General features: G+C 39.4%; 1 protein-coding gene and 1 non-coding gene across 2 annotated transcripts in view; one reads left to right on the top strand and one right to left on the bottom strand.

Annotated features, from left to right (window-relative positions):
* The window catches only part of TDRD9 (tudor domain containing 9), a 119,517-nt gene that overhangs the window by 36,190 nt on the left and 67,271 nt on the right, over positions 1-16,056 (top strand). Inside the window, exons 8-9 of the mRNA XM_045559748.1 lie at positions 6,126-6,229; positions 14,849-14,913. Coding sequence (XP_045415704.1) covers positions 6,126-6,229; positions 14,849-14,913 — 169 coding nt within the window. The remainder of the gene's footprint in view (positions 1-6,125; positions 6,230-14,848; positions 14,914-16,056) is intronic.
* On the bottom strand, positions 8,067-8,173 carry LOC123631082. The gene has a single exon (XR_006732959.1). It is a non-coding gene; the product is annotated as a U6 spliceosomal RNA (small nuclear RNA).

Genomic DNA, 16,056 nt, shown 5'->3' with positions numbered 1-16,056 from the left:
TCTTGGTGCCTTTGTTGAAAATCAATTGGCTATAAATGTGTGGATTTATTTCTGGCTTTTAAAATTTTGTTCCTTGGTTTGGGTCTATTTTTATGCTCGTACTATGCTGTTTTGGTTACTATAGCTTTGTAGTAAATTTTGAAGTCAGGTGGTGTGATGCTTCCTGCTTTGTTCTTTTTGCTCAGGATTGCTTTGGCTGTTTGGGGTCTTTTGTGATTCCAAATAAAATTTAGAATTGTTTTTTCTATTTCTGTGAAAAATGTTATCGGTATTTTGATAGGGATTGCATTGAATCTGTAGATTACTTTGGATAATATCATAATTTTAAACAATATTAATTCATCCAGTCCATGAAGATAGGATGTATTTCCATGTTTTTGTATCCTCTTCAGTTTCTCTTATGGTTTTTCTTGTAGAGATCTTGTACCTCCTTGGTTAAATTTATTCCTAGGTATTATTTTTTTTATAGCTCTTGTAAATGGGATTCTTTCTTGATTTCTTTTTCAGATGTTCATTGTTGGTATATAGAATTGTTACTGACTTTTTTTAATGTTGATTTTTGTATCCTGCAACTTTTCTGAATTTATCAGTTCTAAGAGTTTTTTTGTTGGAATCTTTAGATTTTTCTGTATCTAAGATTGTACTGTCTGCAGATGGACAATTAGACTTCTTCCTTTCAAGTTTAGATAACCTTTATTTCTTTCTCTTGCCTAATTGTTCTGGCTAGGACTTCCAGTACTATGTTGAATAAAAGTGATGAAATAGTGGGCATAGTGATGCACACTGTAGTCCCAACTACTTAGGAGGCTGAGGCAGGACTGCTTGAGCCCTGGAGTTCAAGGCCAGCCTGGACAATATAGCAAGACCCTATCTCTTAAAAAAAAAACTAGAAATTATTCCTCTTATCTATCTGTAATTTTGAATCCATTAAAATGGGCATCTTTGTCTTGTTCCAGTTCTTAGTGGAAAAGGTTTTACCTTTTCCCTGTTTGGTCTGATGTTAGCTGTGGAGTGCCAAATATGGCCTTATTGTGTTGGGTTCTATTCCTTCTGTGCCTAATTGTTGGGAGTTTTTTTTTTTTTTTTCCATGAGGGGATGTTGAATTTTTTCAAATGTTTTTTCTGTGTCTACTGAGATGATCATACGGTTTTGGTATTCATTCTGTTGATGTGATGTATCATGTTTATTGATTTGCCTATGTTGAACCATCCTTGCATCCCTGGGATAAATCCCACTTGATCATGGTATATAATCTTTTTGATATGCTGTGGGATTTGGTTTGCTAGTATTTTGCTGAAGATTTTTGCATCTGTGTCCTTTTAGGGATATTAGCCTTAGCTTTCTTTTTTGTTGTATCTTTGATTTTGGTATCATGGTAATGCTGGCCTCACTGAATCAGTTTGGAAGAAGAACCTTCCCTTAAAATTTTTTGGAATAACTTTAGAAGAATTGGTATTAATTCTTTTAAAAGTTCAGTAGAATTAAGCTGTGAAGCTATCACATCATGGACTTTTCTTCGTTGGGAGACTTTTTATGACTGATACAATTTCGTTACTTGTGGAGCTTTTCTTCCTCTTGATTCATTCTTGGTAAGTTTTATGTGTCTGGAAATTTATTTGTTTCCTCTAGATTCTTCAATTTGTTGGTATGTAGTTGTTCATAATAGTCTTTATTTGTATTTCTGTGGTATCAGTTGTAATGATTCCTTTTTTGTTTCTGATTTTTTTTTTATTTGGGCCTTTTTTTCTTACTATAGCTAAAGGTTTGTTGATTTTATTTATCTTTTTTAAAAAACCTAACTTTTGTTGATCTTTTGTATTGCTTTTTAGTCTCAATTTTATTTATTTCACCTCTGGTCTTTATTATTTCTTCTAATTTTGAGTTTGGTTGGCTCTTTACTAGTTCCTTGAGGTGCACTGTTAATTATTTAAAATATTTCTACTTTTCTGATGTAGGTGTTTATTGCTATTAACTTCCCTCTTAATACTGATTTTGTTGTATCCCATAGGTTTTGGTATGTTGTGTTTGTATTTTCATTTGTTTCAAGAAGTTTTTAAGTTTCCTTTTTAATTTCTTGTTGTTTAATTCCCATGTATTTGTATAGTTTTGAAATTTCCTTGTTGATTTCTAGTTTTATTTCATTGCTGTCCGAAAAGATTCTTGATATAATTTCAGTTTTTAAAAATTTGTTGAGACTTATTTCGGGGCTTAAAATAGGGTCCGTCCTGGAAAATGTTCATGTTCTGATGAACGTGTGTCCTGTAGCTGTTGGATGAAATGCTCTGTAAATGTCTATTGGGTCCATTTGGTCTATAGTGCAGTTTAAATTCAATGTGTCTTTGATTTTTTGTCTAGATGATCTGCCCAGTGTTGACAGTAGGGTGTTGATGTCCCCAACTCTCACTGTATTGGAATCTACCTCTCGTTTTAGATCTAATTTCTTTATATACCTGGGTTCTCCAGTGTTAGGTGCATATATATTTATTTATTTATTTTAGCATATTATAGGGGTACAAAAGTTTAGGTTATGCATATTGCCCCGCCCCCCAATCAGAGCTTCAAGCATATCCATTCCCCAGATGGTGTGCATCGTACTCAGGTATGTATGTATGCACCCATCCCCTGCCCCCCCCACATCTGCCCGACACCCGACTAATGTTATTCCTAAATGTGCTGTTAGGTGATGATCAGTGAAACCAGTTGGATGGTGTGTACATGTGGTGCTTATTTTTCCATTCTTGGGATACTTCACTTAGTAGAATGGGTTCCAGCTCTATCGAGGAAAATACAAGAGGTCCTATATCACCATTGTTTCTTATAGCTGAGTAGTACTCCATGGTATACATATACTACATCTTATTAATCCACTCATGTATTGATGGGCACTTGGGTTGTTTCCACATCTTTGCAATTGTGAATTGTGCCGCTATAAACATTCGCGTGAAGATGTCTTTTTTGTAGAATGTCTTTTGTTCTTTTGGGTTCTGCCCAATAATGGGATTGCTGGATCAAATGGTAGGTCTACTTGTATCTGTTTAAGGTATCTCCATATTGCTTTCCACAAAGGTTATACTAGTTTGCAGTCCCATCAGCAGCGTATGAGTGTTCCTATCTCTCTGCATTCACGCCAACATTTATTGTTTTGGGACTTATTGATAAAGGCCATTCTCACTGGAGTTAAGCGATATCTCATTGTGGTTTTGATTTGCATTTCCCTGATGATTAGAGATGTTGAGCATGTTTTCATATGTTTGTTGGTCATACTTCTGCCTTCTTTTGAAAAATTTCTATTCATGTCCTTTGCCCACTTTTTGATAGGGTTGTTTGAGTTTTTCTTGCTGATTTTCCTGAGTTCTAAATAGATTCTAGTTATCAGCTGTTTATCGGATGTGTAGCAGGTGCATATGTATTTATAATTGTTGTACTCATTTGCTGAATTGATCCCTATATTATTACACAGTGACCTTTTTTGGGTCTCTTTTTACAGTTTTGATTCAAAGTCAGTTTTGTCTAAGCGTAGCTGCTCCTGTTTGCTTTTGGTTTCCATTTGTGCAGAATGTTTTTCCATCCCATCACTTTCATTCTCTGTGTCTTTATAGATGGAGTGAGTTTCTTGTAGGCAACCTATACTTTGGGTCTTGTTATTTTTCTCCATTCAGCCAGTCTGTATCTTTTAAGTGGGAAATTAAATTCATTACATTCAAGGTTATTTTTGATAGGTGATGACTTACTCCTGTTATTTTGTCAGTTGTTTTCTAGTTGTTTGGTATATCCTTTGTTCTTCCTCTCTTGTTATTTATCTTTATGGTGTGGTGTTGTTTTGTAGTGATAAGATTTCTTTTCTCTTTCTCATTTGTGTATCTGTTTTACTAGTGAGCTTTATACTTTTCTGTGTTATTGTCCTCTTGCTTCCAAATATGAGACTCCTTTAAGCGTATCTTGTAAGGCTCGTCTAGTAGTAATGAATTCTTCAGTTTTTGCTGATCTGGGAAAGACTTTATTTTGTCTTCATTTCTGAAGAATAGCTTTGCTGGCTATACTATTTTTGGCTGGCAGTTTTTCTTCTTTCAGTACTTTGACTATATCACCCCATTCTTTCCTGGCCTGTAAGGTCTCAGGACAGAAACAGTGTTACTTTGTCTTGTCCTGTGGACAGAGTCCCACTGGCCAAGCACTTCAGGGAGAGGAACGCAGAGTCCTTCCCTTAGTCTGCCTGTGTAAACAACAGTGCTTCCTCCGTGTTCCTGTCTCTCTCCCTCTACTTCACTTTGTCAGAGCATCCTGTCTGACCTAATGCACCTGACTTGCTTGCCTGTTGCTTTGACCACACCATACGGTCCAGGAATGCAGAGGTGTTGTCTGTTGTGTATCTTCCTGATCTGGGCACACAGAAGGGGTGAGTTCAACAAGTGAGTTCAACAAGTGATCAGGGAGCTTATATGATGTGTTTCTGTTGTCTGCATCAAGCCTGGCTTAGAGAAAGCATGGATATATTTGGTCTCTTATCAGTGTGTTTAAAAAATTTTCATCGGCCTTGGATTCTCGAACTTAGTGAAATTACTTGTGAAACAATGACCTGCTTTTTCCATGGCTTGTTTGTAGGAAAAGACTTGTAGGTGCATTTGGATGCCACTGTTGGAGTTTGTGAAAAGTACACTTTTTTCCTATTTCTTTTTTACACAATTGTGTAATGACAAATACTAGTTATTATTTAAATAAAGTAGGAGATTATTAAAGAAAATGTTGACTATCAGGAATGGATTTACTAGACATACTTCTTCAAAATTATTAGTTTTGAGACAGAATCTTGCTCTGCTGCCCAGAGTGGAGTACAGGTCACAATCACAGTTCACTATACCCACGAAGTCCTGGGCTCAAGCGATCCATCCACCTCAGCCTCCTGAGTAGCTGGGACTACAGGCGAATGCCAGCATGCCTGGCTAATTTTTTTTATTTTTTGTAGAGATGGGGTCTCACTATGTTGCCCAGGCTATTCTCAAACTCCTGTCCACAAGCAATTCTCCTGCCTTGGCTTCCCAAAGTGCTGGGGTTACAAGTGAGCCTCACACCCAGCCTTCAAAATTATTAATAAACAAAAGTTAACTTATCATGCTTACATCACTGGAATTATAATAATAACGAGAAATAAATTACTAGCTGACTTAATTTACTCTAAGATTGGAAAAAATAATTGGCATTTATGACTGAGTTGGGATCACCTGAAGACTTTTGATGTGTCCTTCACAAAATCAGATGCAATGTCTTACATATAATAGTTGATAAGTAAAGTTGTTAACTAAACACAAAAGTCTTTTTACTCTTGGTGGGTGAAAAAAGCCCAGCGTGTCTATAAAACAGATTCTGTGGAAATTACGCTATAGCTGCTCTGGGGCACGTTGTAGAGAGACGCTTGAGTAGCTGTGGCCGCAGCTCCATGGAAGCTGTGCTTGCAGACCAGCCATCCTTACCTGACTGGGGAGTTGCTGCCTGTGGTTGGTGCCCCAGTGTCCTGTAGTGGCACCTGAGGGACTGTTTTAAATACCTGGTCTCGGTTTGACTTTGTTTTAATAGACGGTTAAAGGTAGTCTAGTTACTCTCTAAACCTTAGTAGACAGATGCCTAATCATGCGTATTATTACTGCAGAGTGGTAGATACAGATCTCATGTTACCCTTTCCTGGTGCTTTTGATCTTCACGGCTGCTTCCCATGCATGATGATGCTGAAATCTTAGGGCTCTTGGAGGTGGGGGTTACACAGGGGAAGAGCATTGGCTTTGAGGTCGGAAACTCCTTCTGGGTTCTATAGATGTTTAGCACAACTTTATGTCTGCAAAGCATTAAATAGATTTCCTGCCTAACATTTTGCCTTTGTATTGTTTGGGCTTCCTGATTCTGTCCTTGCTGCGGTGAGGGGATTAATGAACATGGTACTGTATGTGTCAAGTGTCCCAAGCAGTGCTCGACACTGAAGTGCCCAAATATTGGCTGCAAGTAAAAATTTCTTATTTTTATTTGGGGGATTTGCTACAGTGATGTACTAAAGGGGAGAGCCACCCATCCAACCCCAGTATTGCCTCTGTAATCCCCTTTTGCCATTGTGACTTCTTTCTTTTACTGTTTTTAGCTTTCTCCTCATCTCCTGGAGGAACCGGTGATAACTAAAGAAATATATGAAGTTGCTGTCTCTCTAATTCAGATGTTTGATGACTTGGATATGAAAGAGAGCAGGTGAGAGACACTCCAGTTGGTCAGGTCATATACCGTTGGTATATATGTGATTTAAAAAATGTAAAATTTGGAATCTTTAGTGTTTTGACAATATTAAGATATAGCTATAGATTCTTTTTCAGTAGTCACTGTATGTATTTTATTTTTTCTTGTTCACTTTTATTGCTGTATAGTATTCCATTACAGTATTGCACCATGGTTTATTAATCCATTCTACTGCTGATAAACATTTGGGTTGTATTCAGTTTTTATTTTGTTATTTGGAACAAGGGTGCAATGAGTTTTTGTTCTGGGTTTGAAACTGGGCAGCACTTCTTAGCTTTGATTGCTTACTCAATGTATGTACTTTAAAAGCAAGTTAGTGTGTTGGAATTTTTTTACTGGAAATTTCTACTCTAAAATAGTTAAAGCCATGCCAAGTGCAGTTTTAGGACTTACAGTTTTAAAAGGTAGGATTTAGGCCGGGTGTGGTGGCTCACGCCTGTAATCCTAGCACTCTGGGAGGCCGAGGCGGGCGGATCGTTGGAGCTCAGGAGTTCGAGACCAACCCAAGCAAGAGCGAGACTCCGTCTCTACTAAAAATAGAAAGAAATTATATGGACAGCTGAAAATATATATAGAAAAAATTAGCCGGGCATGGTGGCGCATGCCTGTAGTCCCAGCTACTCGGGAGGCTGAGGCAGAAGGATCGCTTGAGCCCAGGAGTTTGAGGTTGCTGTGAGCTAGGCTGACGCCACGGCACTCACTCTAGCCTGGGCAACAGAGTGAGACTCTGTCTCAAAAAAAAAAAAAAAAAGGTAGGATTTATAGCCTGAAGATAGAATAGTTTTTCCAGACATGCAGAAGTCATATCACTTACAATGTTGAGGTAAAACTTTACTTTATTAGTAGAAACTGTTGAAAGCCTTTCTTTGCTTTTGTTTTCATTTACTATAAAAATATATTCCTGACTCTAAGCAATCTCCTGTTGTAATCCAGACATTCATTCATTTAGCTGGGTCTTTGAAAATTGGAACATGCTTTCCCTTAGCAACAGTTCTAGGTTATAAGTGGTGGTTAGAGTCTGTAATTTAAAAAATATCATCCTGTACCATATTATTGAACCTTTAATGTTACTGTGCTAATTTTACTACAGCTCATACATACCATTTATATTTTGGGACAGCAAACAGTGAGCATGTGGATTCCGCCTCTTCACAGCAACCTGGACTAGAGAACTGGGCCAGCTTTTCCCTTCCAGACCTTAGATGCTCACCTACCCCCCGCCACACCACATTTCTCCTCTGTTAGTTGTTGTGAAATTTAAATATACGTAAAGTCTAAAGTTACTAATTGTCTTAATTTTCTGCTGAAAAATAGCTTAGAGCGAGGTGGCTGTATTCCAGCCCTGTCAACCTTCTAGCTTACGTGCAGATAAAATTGTACACTGTTTTAGCTATGTTGTTTTTAGCTCCCACAAATTTGATTTTTTTATGTTAGTGTGTTTAGATTTACTCAAATATGTATAATTTTATTTATTCATCATTCTATTTTGCATCTTAGACTTTTCTTTTTGGATCATTTCATTCTTTCTAAAGTATTTTCTTCAAAAGTATCTTTATTAAGAGTCTATTGGTAGATGTTCTCAATTTTTATTTAGCTAAAAATTTCTTTATTTCACCCTCATTCTTGAAATAGGGTTTTGTTAGGTATAAAATTTCTAGTTTGCTATGCACTTCTCTTTTTACTTTTTCCTTTACTAATTTTTTAATTTAAATAACTTTGTTGACAGATAATTTATATATAGTAGAATGTACCTATTTTTATTGTGTTTTCTATATTTTGATGATATTTTTCCATAACCTTCTGGCTTCTGTTATTTTTGCGTGTCATCCTTGCGCAGGGGCCATGCTAATCTTCTCTGTATCGTTCCAATTTTAGTATATGTGCTGCTGAAGCGAGCACTGTTATTTTTATTTTTATTTTCTTTTTTTAGAGACAGCATTTCACTCTGTCACCATACTGGAGTACAGTGATGCAATCATAGCTCACTGTAACCTTGAATTCCTGGGCTCAAGTGATCCTCCCACTTCAGCCTCCCAAGTAGCTGGGATTATGGGCACAGGCCACCATGCCTGGCTAATTTTTAAAAAAAAAATTTTGGAGAGATGGGGGTCTCATTGTGTTGCCCAGGCTGGTCTCCAACTCTTGGCCTCAAATGATCCTCCCATTTTGGCCTCCCAAAGTTCTAGGATTATAGGCATGAGCCATTGCGCCCAGCCTGGCTTCTGTTATTACAGTGAGAAGTCACCTTTTGGTCTAATTGTTCCTGGTGGGTAAACCTGTCTTTTTGCTCTGGCTTTCTTTGTCTTTCATGTTTAACAGTTTTGTTGCTATGAGTAGGTGTGAATTTCTTTTCATTTCTCTTGCTTGGGATTCAGTGGGCTTACTGAATCCTAAACATTGGCATCTTTGATGCTATCTGACAGTGTTTCATCTAATAGCTTTAGCACCTGCTGGTGATCTTGCCTGAGTCCATTATTACATTAGTGATGTTCTAATTTTATCCTTTGTTCTGTATTTATTCTCTGAGATTGTCCTAGAGAGAAGACATTTTCCTTTTATTACTTTGCCTCTTTTCTCCCTTTTTTCTTTTGTAATGTCACAATGAAGTCATGGATTTTTTTTCCTTTTAAATAGACTTATTTTTTAGAGCAGTTTTAGGTAGCAGAAATTGAGCAGAAGGTAAGTACAGAGTTATATACCTTCTCTTACCGCACACGAACGGCCCCAGAGCCCTAAACATCCTGCACTAGACTGGTGCATTTGTTACAGTGGATACATCATCACCCAAAGTCTATAGTTTTATTATTTTTTTTCCACTGTAGCTCTCAGATCTTAACAAAGTCTATAGTTTGCTGTAGGGTTCACTCTTGGTTTTGTACATCTGTGGATTTTGATAAATGTATAATGACATGTATCTATTACTGCAGTATCATACAGAATAGTTTCACTGCCCTAAAATCCTCCGTGTGCCAGCTAGTCATCCTTCCATTTTCCCAACCCCTGGAAACCACCAGTCTTTCTACTGTTTCTGCAGTTTCGCCTTTTCCAAAATGTGCTACGGTTGGAATCATACGGTATGTAACCTTTTCCAGTTGGCCTCTTCCACTTAATACGCATTTAGCTCTCCTCTCTGTCTTTTCATGGCTGAATAGCTCATTTCTTTTTAGTGCTGAATAATATTCCATTGTCTGGATCTACCACTATTCGTTTATCCATTTACCTACTGAGTTTCCTGCTAAGTCTGTTTTAGCTGTGTTTGAGTTTGGGTATATCGTGTCTTCATTTTCATTCATCTCCAAGTATTTTCTGATTTCCTCTTTGATTTTTTCTTTGGCTCATTTGTTTTTTAGGAATGTGTTGTTTCGTTTGAACATATTTGTGAATTTCCTGTAATTTTTCTCTGTTTCTGATTTCATATTTTATTGCATTGTGGTTGGAGAACCTATTTTTAATTATTTTTAGTCCTTTGAATTTACTGAGGTTTTTTTTATGGCCTAGCATGTTGTCTGTCCTGGAGAAAGTTATGTGTGCATTTCAGAAGAATGTATATTCGGTTGTTGGGCGGAGTGTTCTGTAGATGTCTCGTAGGTCTAGTTGGCTTATAGCGTTGGTCAGGTCTTCTATTTCCTTGTTGATCTTCAGCCTGCTTATTCTGTATGTGAATGAAAGTGAGGTATTGAAGTCCTCAACTATAATATTATTGAAATGTCTATTTCTCCATTTCTGTCAGCTTTTGTTTCATGTATTTTAGTTTCTGTTGTTAGGTGCATATATGTTTACAATTGTTACATCTTCTTGATTGATTGACCTATTTATCATTATAAAATCTACCCCCCCCCTTTTTTGAGATAGGGTCTCACTCTGTTGCCTGGGCTAGAGGGCAGTAGTGTCATCATAGCTCACGGCAGCCTGCAACTCCTAAGCTCAGGTGATCCTCCTGCCTCAGCTTCCTGAGTAGCTGAGACTGTAGGTGTGTGCCACCATGCCCAGCTAATTTTTCCTTTCTTTTTTTGTTGTTGTTGAGATGGGGTCTCTTGCTTAGGCTGTTCTCAAACTCCTAGCCTCAAGCAATCCTCCCGTCTTGGCTTCCCAGAGTACTAGAATTACAGGTGTGAGCCCTGCCTAAAATGTCCCTCTTTATCTCAAGTAACACTCTTAATTTGAAAGTCAATTTTGTATGATCTTAGCCATTCTGATTTCCTGTGGTTGCTATTTGCCTGACAGATCAAAATTTTCTGTTCTTTTACTTTCAATCTATTTATGTCTTTGGATCTAAAGTGTATCTCCCATATATGGCATATTATAAATGGGATCATATTTTTAAAATTAGTCTAACAATCTCTATCTTTTGATTGGATTATTTAATCCATTTATGTTTAATTTTATCATTGATGTAGTTGAACTTACGTTGGTCATTTTGCTTTTTGCTTTTTGTATGTCTTATGGCCTTTGTCTTCCTTTGTTTCTCTTTGATGGCTTTCTTTTGCATTCAGTAAATATTTTGTAATATAGTATTTTACTTTCACTACTCATATTTTTACTTTTTGTTTTTTTGAGATGGGGTCTTGCTCTGTTGCCCAGGCTAGAGTGCAGTGGCACTGTCATAGCTCACAGCAAACTCCTGGCTTCAAGCAATTCTGCCTCAGCCTCTCAAGTAGCTAGGACTACAGGCATATGCCATCATGCCTGGCTAATTTTTTTTTTTTTTTTGGTAGAGACAGGGTTTCACTATGTTGCCTAGGCAAACTCCTGGCCTCAAGTGATTCTCCTGCCTTGGACTCCCAAAGTGCTGGGATTACAGGCATGAACCATCATCCTAGCCTACTTTTTTTCTTAGGTTTTGCTCTAGGGTTACCACTTACACCTTTATCAGGTCAGCTTCAGATTTATACTAGTTTAATTCCAGTGATATATAGAAACATTACTTTTGAGAGCTCTATTCTCTATTCCTTCTTGTTTCACTATTAATTTTATACATATTACATCTGTTAGTGTCAGAAACTCAGCAATACTTTGTTGTAATCATTACCTTACCATCTGTTGTCATTTCCTTAGCTCAGGGTTCCCCAGCCTATGGTGAGTTGCGTAATTATTTCACTCTATATTATAATGTGATAATAATAGAAATAAAGAGCACAATAAATATAATGTGCTTGAATCATCCTGAAATCATCCCCCCTACCCCCCCGCCGTCCGTGGAAAAATTGTCTTCCATGAAAACAGTCCGTGGTGCCAGAAAGGTCGAGGACCCCTGCCGTAGCCTGTACGGCTTTGCTTCTGCTCCCTCCTTTGTGCTGTTACTGACAAAGACGTTACACGTGTATTACATTTCTGTGTTATGGGCCCAGCGGTACATTAGATATGTTATTTTATACAATTGCTTTTTAAATCACCTAAAACAAGAAAGGAGGCAAAATAATGTATTATAGTGTCTTTTATAATTACCTTTATCTGTGCTCTTTGTTCATGTGGATTTGAAATACTATCTGGGGTCAGCCTGAAAAACTTCCTTTAGTATTTCTAGTAAGATGAGTTTGCTAACAAAAAAAATTCTCTTATCTTTTTTGATTATATGGAAAAGTCTTTATTTTGCCTTCATTATTGAAGGATAGCTTTGCTAAAATAGGAATCTTGGTTGGCAGTTTTTTTTGTTTTCCCCCTCCCTCTGAGCACTTTGACTATGTCTTTCCATTGCTTTCTGGCTTCTGCTGTTCCGCTGAGGAGCTGTTGACCGTACTGGCTATGTGTGGTTTTTCTTTGTACGTGGTTTGTCATTTTTCTCTTGATACTGTCAAGAATTTTTCCATGTCTTTGACTTTTATTATTATTGTTATTATTTTTATTATTTATTTTTAGAGATGGGGTCTTGCTCTGTTACCCAGGCTGGAGTGCAGTGGCCCAGTCATAGCTCACTGTAACCTCAAACTCCTAGGCTTAAGCCATCCTCCTGCCTTGGCCTCCCAAAGTGCTGGGATTACAGGTGTGGATCACTGTGCACAGCCTGACTTTCATTATTTACAGCATTTACCACTTCTGTAGAACTGGCACAGTAAGTGAGCTGTAGGCATTTTTATCATTCTTTTAAGCCAGATGCTTTTGGTCACATGGTAAGACCAGTGAATTTCATGAGCTCATTGGCCACTAACCTTAGCTCCTTAGAGAGAGGCCGTGCTGTGCAGGAGACTGCAGAAGTGAGAAGGGCATCTGGAGGTCCGTGGATAGTGTATGACAGAAGCTTTAGGTCCACGAGGGCAAATCTGAATCCAGAATCGGATACGTATCTATTTCTGTGAGGGTAAATCACTGTCCCCTTCACAGTGGAATCAGTCTACCATCAGCTGGCTGGGGCTGGTTCCTGGGGAATCCTGGCATTGGCTCCTGCTGCTGGCAGGTTAGTACTCAGCAGTGGCAGCAGCCAGATCAGCCTTGGTTAAGGAACGTGCGTGTTGTTGAGTCTGTACATGAGCATTCCTCCTTGCTCCAGTGGCCACTTCGTGCACTGACCGACCCCTGGGGGATTGGAGGAGGAGGGGGACAGACACCCACAGGCAGGGCTTCCTGTCCATCCGGTGATGGAAAGTCTGCTCCACTGTGGCTGCCTTGTGGTGGGCATTTTCTTGGCACCCACTCTGAGAGGCTCACCCAGGTGTCTCTCCAACAGGTCTCCTAATCATCAGAATTCCAGTCTTGTCACTACCAAGTCCCTAAATAACTGGCAAAACTATTAGCTTCTGCCAGTTGATTGGGGTGAACCCAACCTTATGGCCATGCCTCTTTCCACACAAAGTGGACCACCGGATGTGCTGCCTGGCCTCTGCTCCCTGGGAGGATTTCCCGTCCCCACTGTCTGTGATGACCTCCGCTGTGGGCCGTAATGCAGCAGATGTCCACGCCCGGCCATTGCCGGCCCATGCAGGCGCATCTGCAAACCAGGGCTGTGCTTTTTAGCACAGTGGCCGCTGCCTCAGGCCATAGGTGTGGCTCAGAGAGAGGCGGCTAAGCAGCAGGAACAGTCCCCAGGGAACTGGGCCACCCGTGTTACAGTCACTGGTTTATCACTCACACCCTCTCCTCTTTGTCATCGCCATACCCAGGCATATCCTGGGGACAACCTGGTCGGGTGCCCAGGTGGTTTCTGGGCTTTTCCGTTGGCTGCGTCTTTAGCCCCTATTATCTCCTGGGAGAGACCTTCCCAAACCTTTCTGAACGACAGCACTCCGTATGGTGCCCCTCCCGCCAGATCTTTTCATCCTGTTGCCCTGTTTGTTTCTTTCACAGTCTGGCTGCTGAACCGAAGTGCCTTGCTTGTCTTGTTTCTTGTCTGTCTCCCCAGCTAGAATGTGAGCGCCAGAGGGCAGGGATCTTGTCTGTCTTATACCCTGACTGCACAAAGGAGGGCCTGGCACGCAGAAGGCCTCCTAGGTTTGTGGAGCAATGAATGTTCTGTTTCACACGAAAGTAAACGTGTTGACAGTCATGGGGTGGTGAGTGGAGGATTTAAGGTCTTGGTCTGTAAGAATCCTCTCAAATTGAACTCCTTAACATTTAAATTTTCCTTGTAGTTATTTTCAGTGTTTTGTACTTTGAATTTCTGGATCACAATAACTACATTTCAAGGAAATCTTCTGCAGCTAGTGAGGTTTTTGAAGGAGAAAATAATGGCAATCAAGAGGCTTGGGGTCCCCTTAATGATCATGGGGCCTTGGGTATTTTTGCATATCTTGGGGCCTCTGTGTTTTTTCTCTCTTCCCCTCGCCCCCTCTCCTCCTCTCCCCTTCTCCCCTTCTCCCCCTCTCTGTCCCTTCCCTCTCCTTCCCTTCCCCCTTCCTCCTCCCTTCCTTCCTTCCTTCCTTCCTTCCTTCCTTCCTTCCTTCCCTCCCTCCCTCCCTTCCTTCCTTCCCTCCCTCCCTCCCTCCCTTCCTTCCTTCCCTCCCTCCCTCCCTCCCTCCCTTCCCTCCCTCCCTCCCTCCCTCCCTCCCTTCCCTCCCTCCCTCCCTCCCTCCCTCCCTCCCTTCCCTCCCTCCCTCCCTTCCTTCCCTCCCTCCCTCCCTCCCTCCCTCCCTCCCTTCCTTCCTTCCTTCCCTCCCTCCCTCCCTTCCCTCCCTTCCTTCCCTCCCTTCCTTCCTTCCCTTCCTTTCTTTCTTTCACAGGGTCTGGCTCTGTCACCCAGGCTGGAGTGCAATGGCTCATAGCTCACTGCAGCCTTAAACTCCTGGGCTCAGGCAATCCTCTTGCCTCAGTCTCCCAAGTAGCTGGGACTGCAGGTGTGTGCCACCACACCTGGCTAATTTTTGTATTTTTTTGTAGAAATGAGCTCTTGCTGTAATTGTTCAGGCTGGTCTTGAACTCCTGGCCTGAAGCAGTTTTCCTGCTGTGGCCTCCCAAAGTGCTCGGATTATAGGTATTAACCGTTGTGCCCAGCCAGGCCTGTGTTTTCTTATATAAAATAAAGTACATTACACCGATGATCTGTAAGAGTCTTCCAAAATCAAAAGCTTGTAATATTAGGATTCTAGAAAAGCAATAGCTATCATTGCCTTAATTAAATATTTGTGCACATCATATTTTTAACAGGAACAAGACTTGGTCAGATGCCCAGTTTGTATCGGAGCGAAGCAGTGTGTTGGTGTTTTTGCCAGGTGTGAATGTCATCATTTTATGACCTGGAATTATAATACTCTGGATAGAGGCTAAGTTTGTGCCTAGCGCATATTATGAAAAATGGTATTTGCCACATGTGCTTATTCTTTTTAAACATTGAGAATGTGAACAAATGTGGCTTTTGATTTGACTTCTTATAACCCTTGTATTGCTAAAAGATTTCTTATTGATAATGAAGAGTTCTACTTTTTGAAGGCAGTCTTGCCACCTTCAAAATTTCCAATAAAATATTTGGCTTTGTTAAATTTGCATTTCATGTATATGGTTATAAATGTGAGGTCATTGTCCTCAATCTGCATTGAAAGCTTATTTAAGATAATAATAAAACATACTATTATTAATATTAAAATACCATGAGAATCATCAGGAAAGTCTTTCAGTTCCTTTCTCAGTGTTGAGAAAATAGGATCTTAAAATACCTTTCTGATAAGATGGATTTGTGTTAAATTGTACTTTTTTGAAATGATTTAATTTATTTTAACAAGTACTATAGCTTGATGAAATATTACAACAAAAGTTCAGATATTTTCTGTTGGAAGGTAATATATAGAGCATAAGAGTATTTGTGCTTATAGTGGTGGTGAACAAAAAGCATGCAATGAAAGGGGCTTACTTAATTTTGGAATGCAACATATAAGTTTCAGACTTCTGTCACTTTTGCTTACACTGGTGTGGATTCATTTTATATACAGGAAACAACCAATCAGTGACAGTTGGGTGGTGTTACAGTTGCCTAATAAATATTTATCAAATGACTACTGTGTGTATAATATTAAGGACAAAAATCATCAAAGTAGAGTCTCGTTGATACTAGCTTAAGAATACCAAAATAGTGGAACTAATCGATGAGCACTTATGTGCACATATGGAAATAACACTCATCAGAAATCAGGTTTCGGGGGGAAGAGGGAATGGGTAAATTCACACCTAGTGGGTACAGTGCACACTGTCTGGGTGATGGGCACGTTATAACGGACTGAGACGGTACAAAAGCAATTTATGTACCCAAAATGTTTGTACCCCAGTAATATTCTGAAATAAAATTAAAAACAAAGAATACCAAAATGAGATACTTTTTAACTGCAAAACATTGCCTGAAGGAAATATTTATGAGGGGTATT

The sequence above is a fragment of the Lemur catta genome, chromosome 1, assembly GCF_020740605.2.
Source record: "Lemur catta isolate mLemCat1 chromosome 1, mLemCat1.pri, whole genome shotgun sequence".
NCBI classification, from domain to species: domain Eukaryota; kingdom Metazoa; phylum Chordata; class Mammalia; order Primates; family Lemuridae; genus Lemur; species Lemur catta.
The sequence above is the reverse complement of the archived record's forward strand: the minus strand, read 5'-3'. Positions and strand labels throughout refer to the sequence as shown.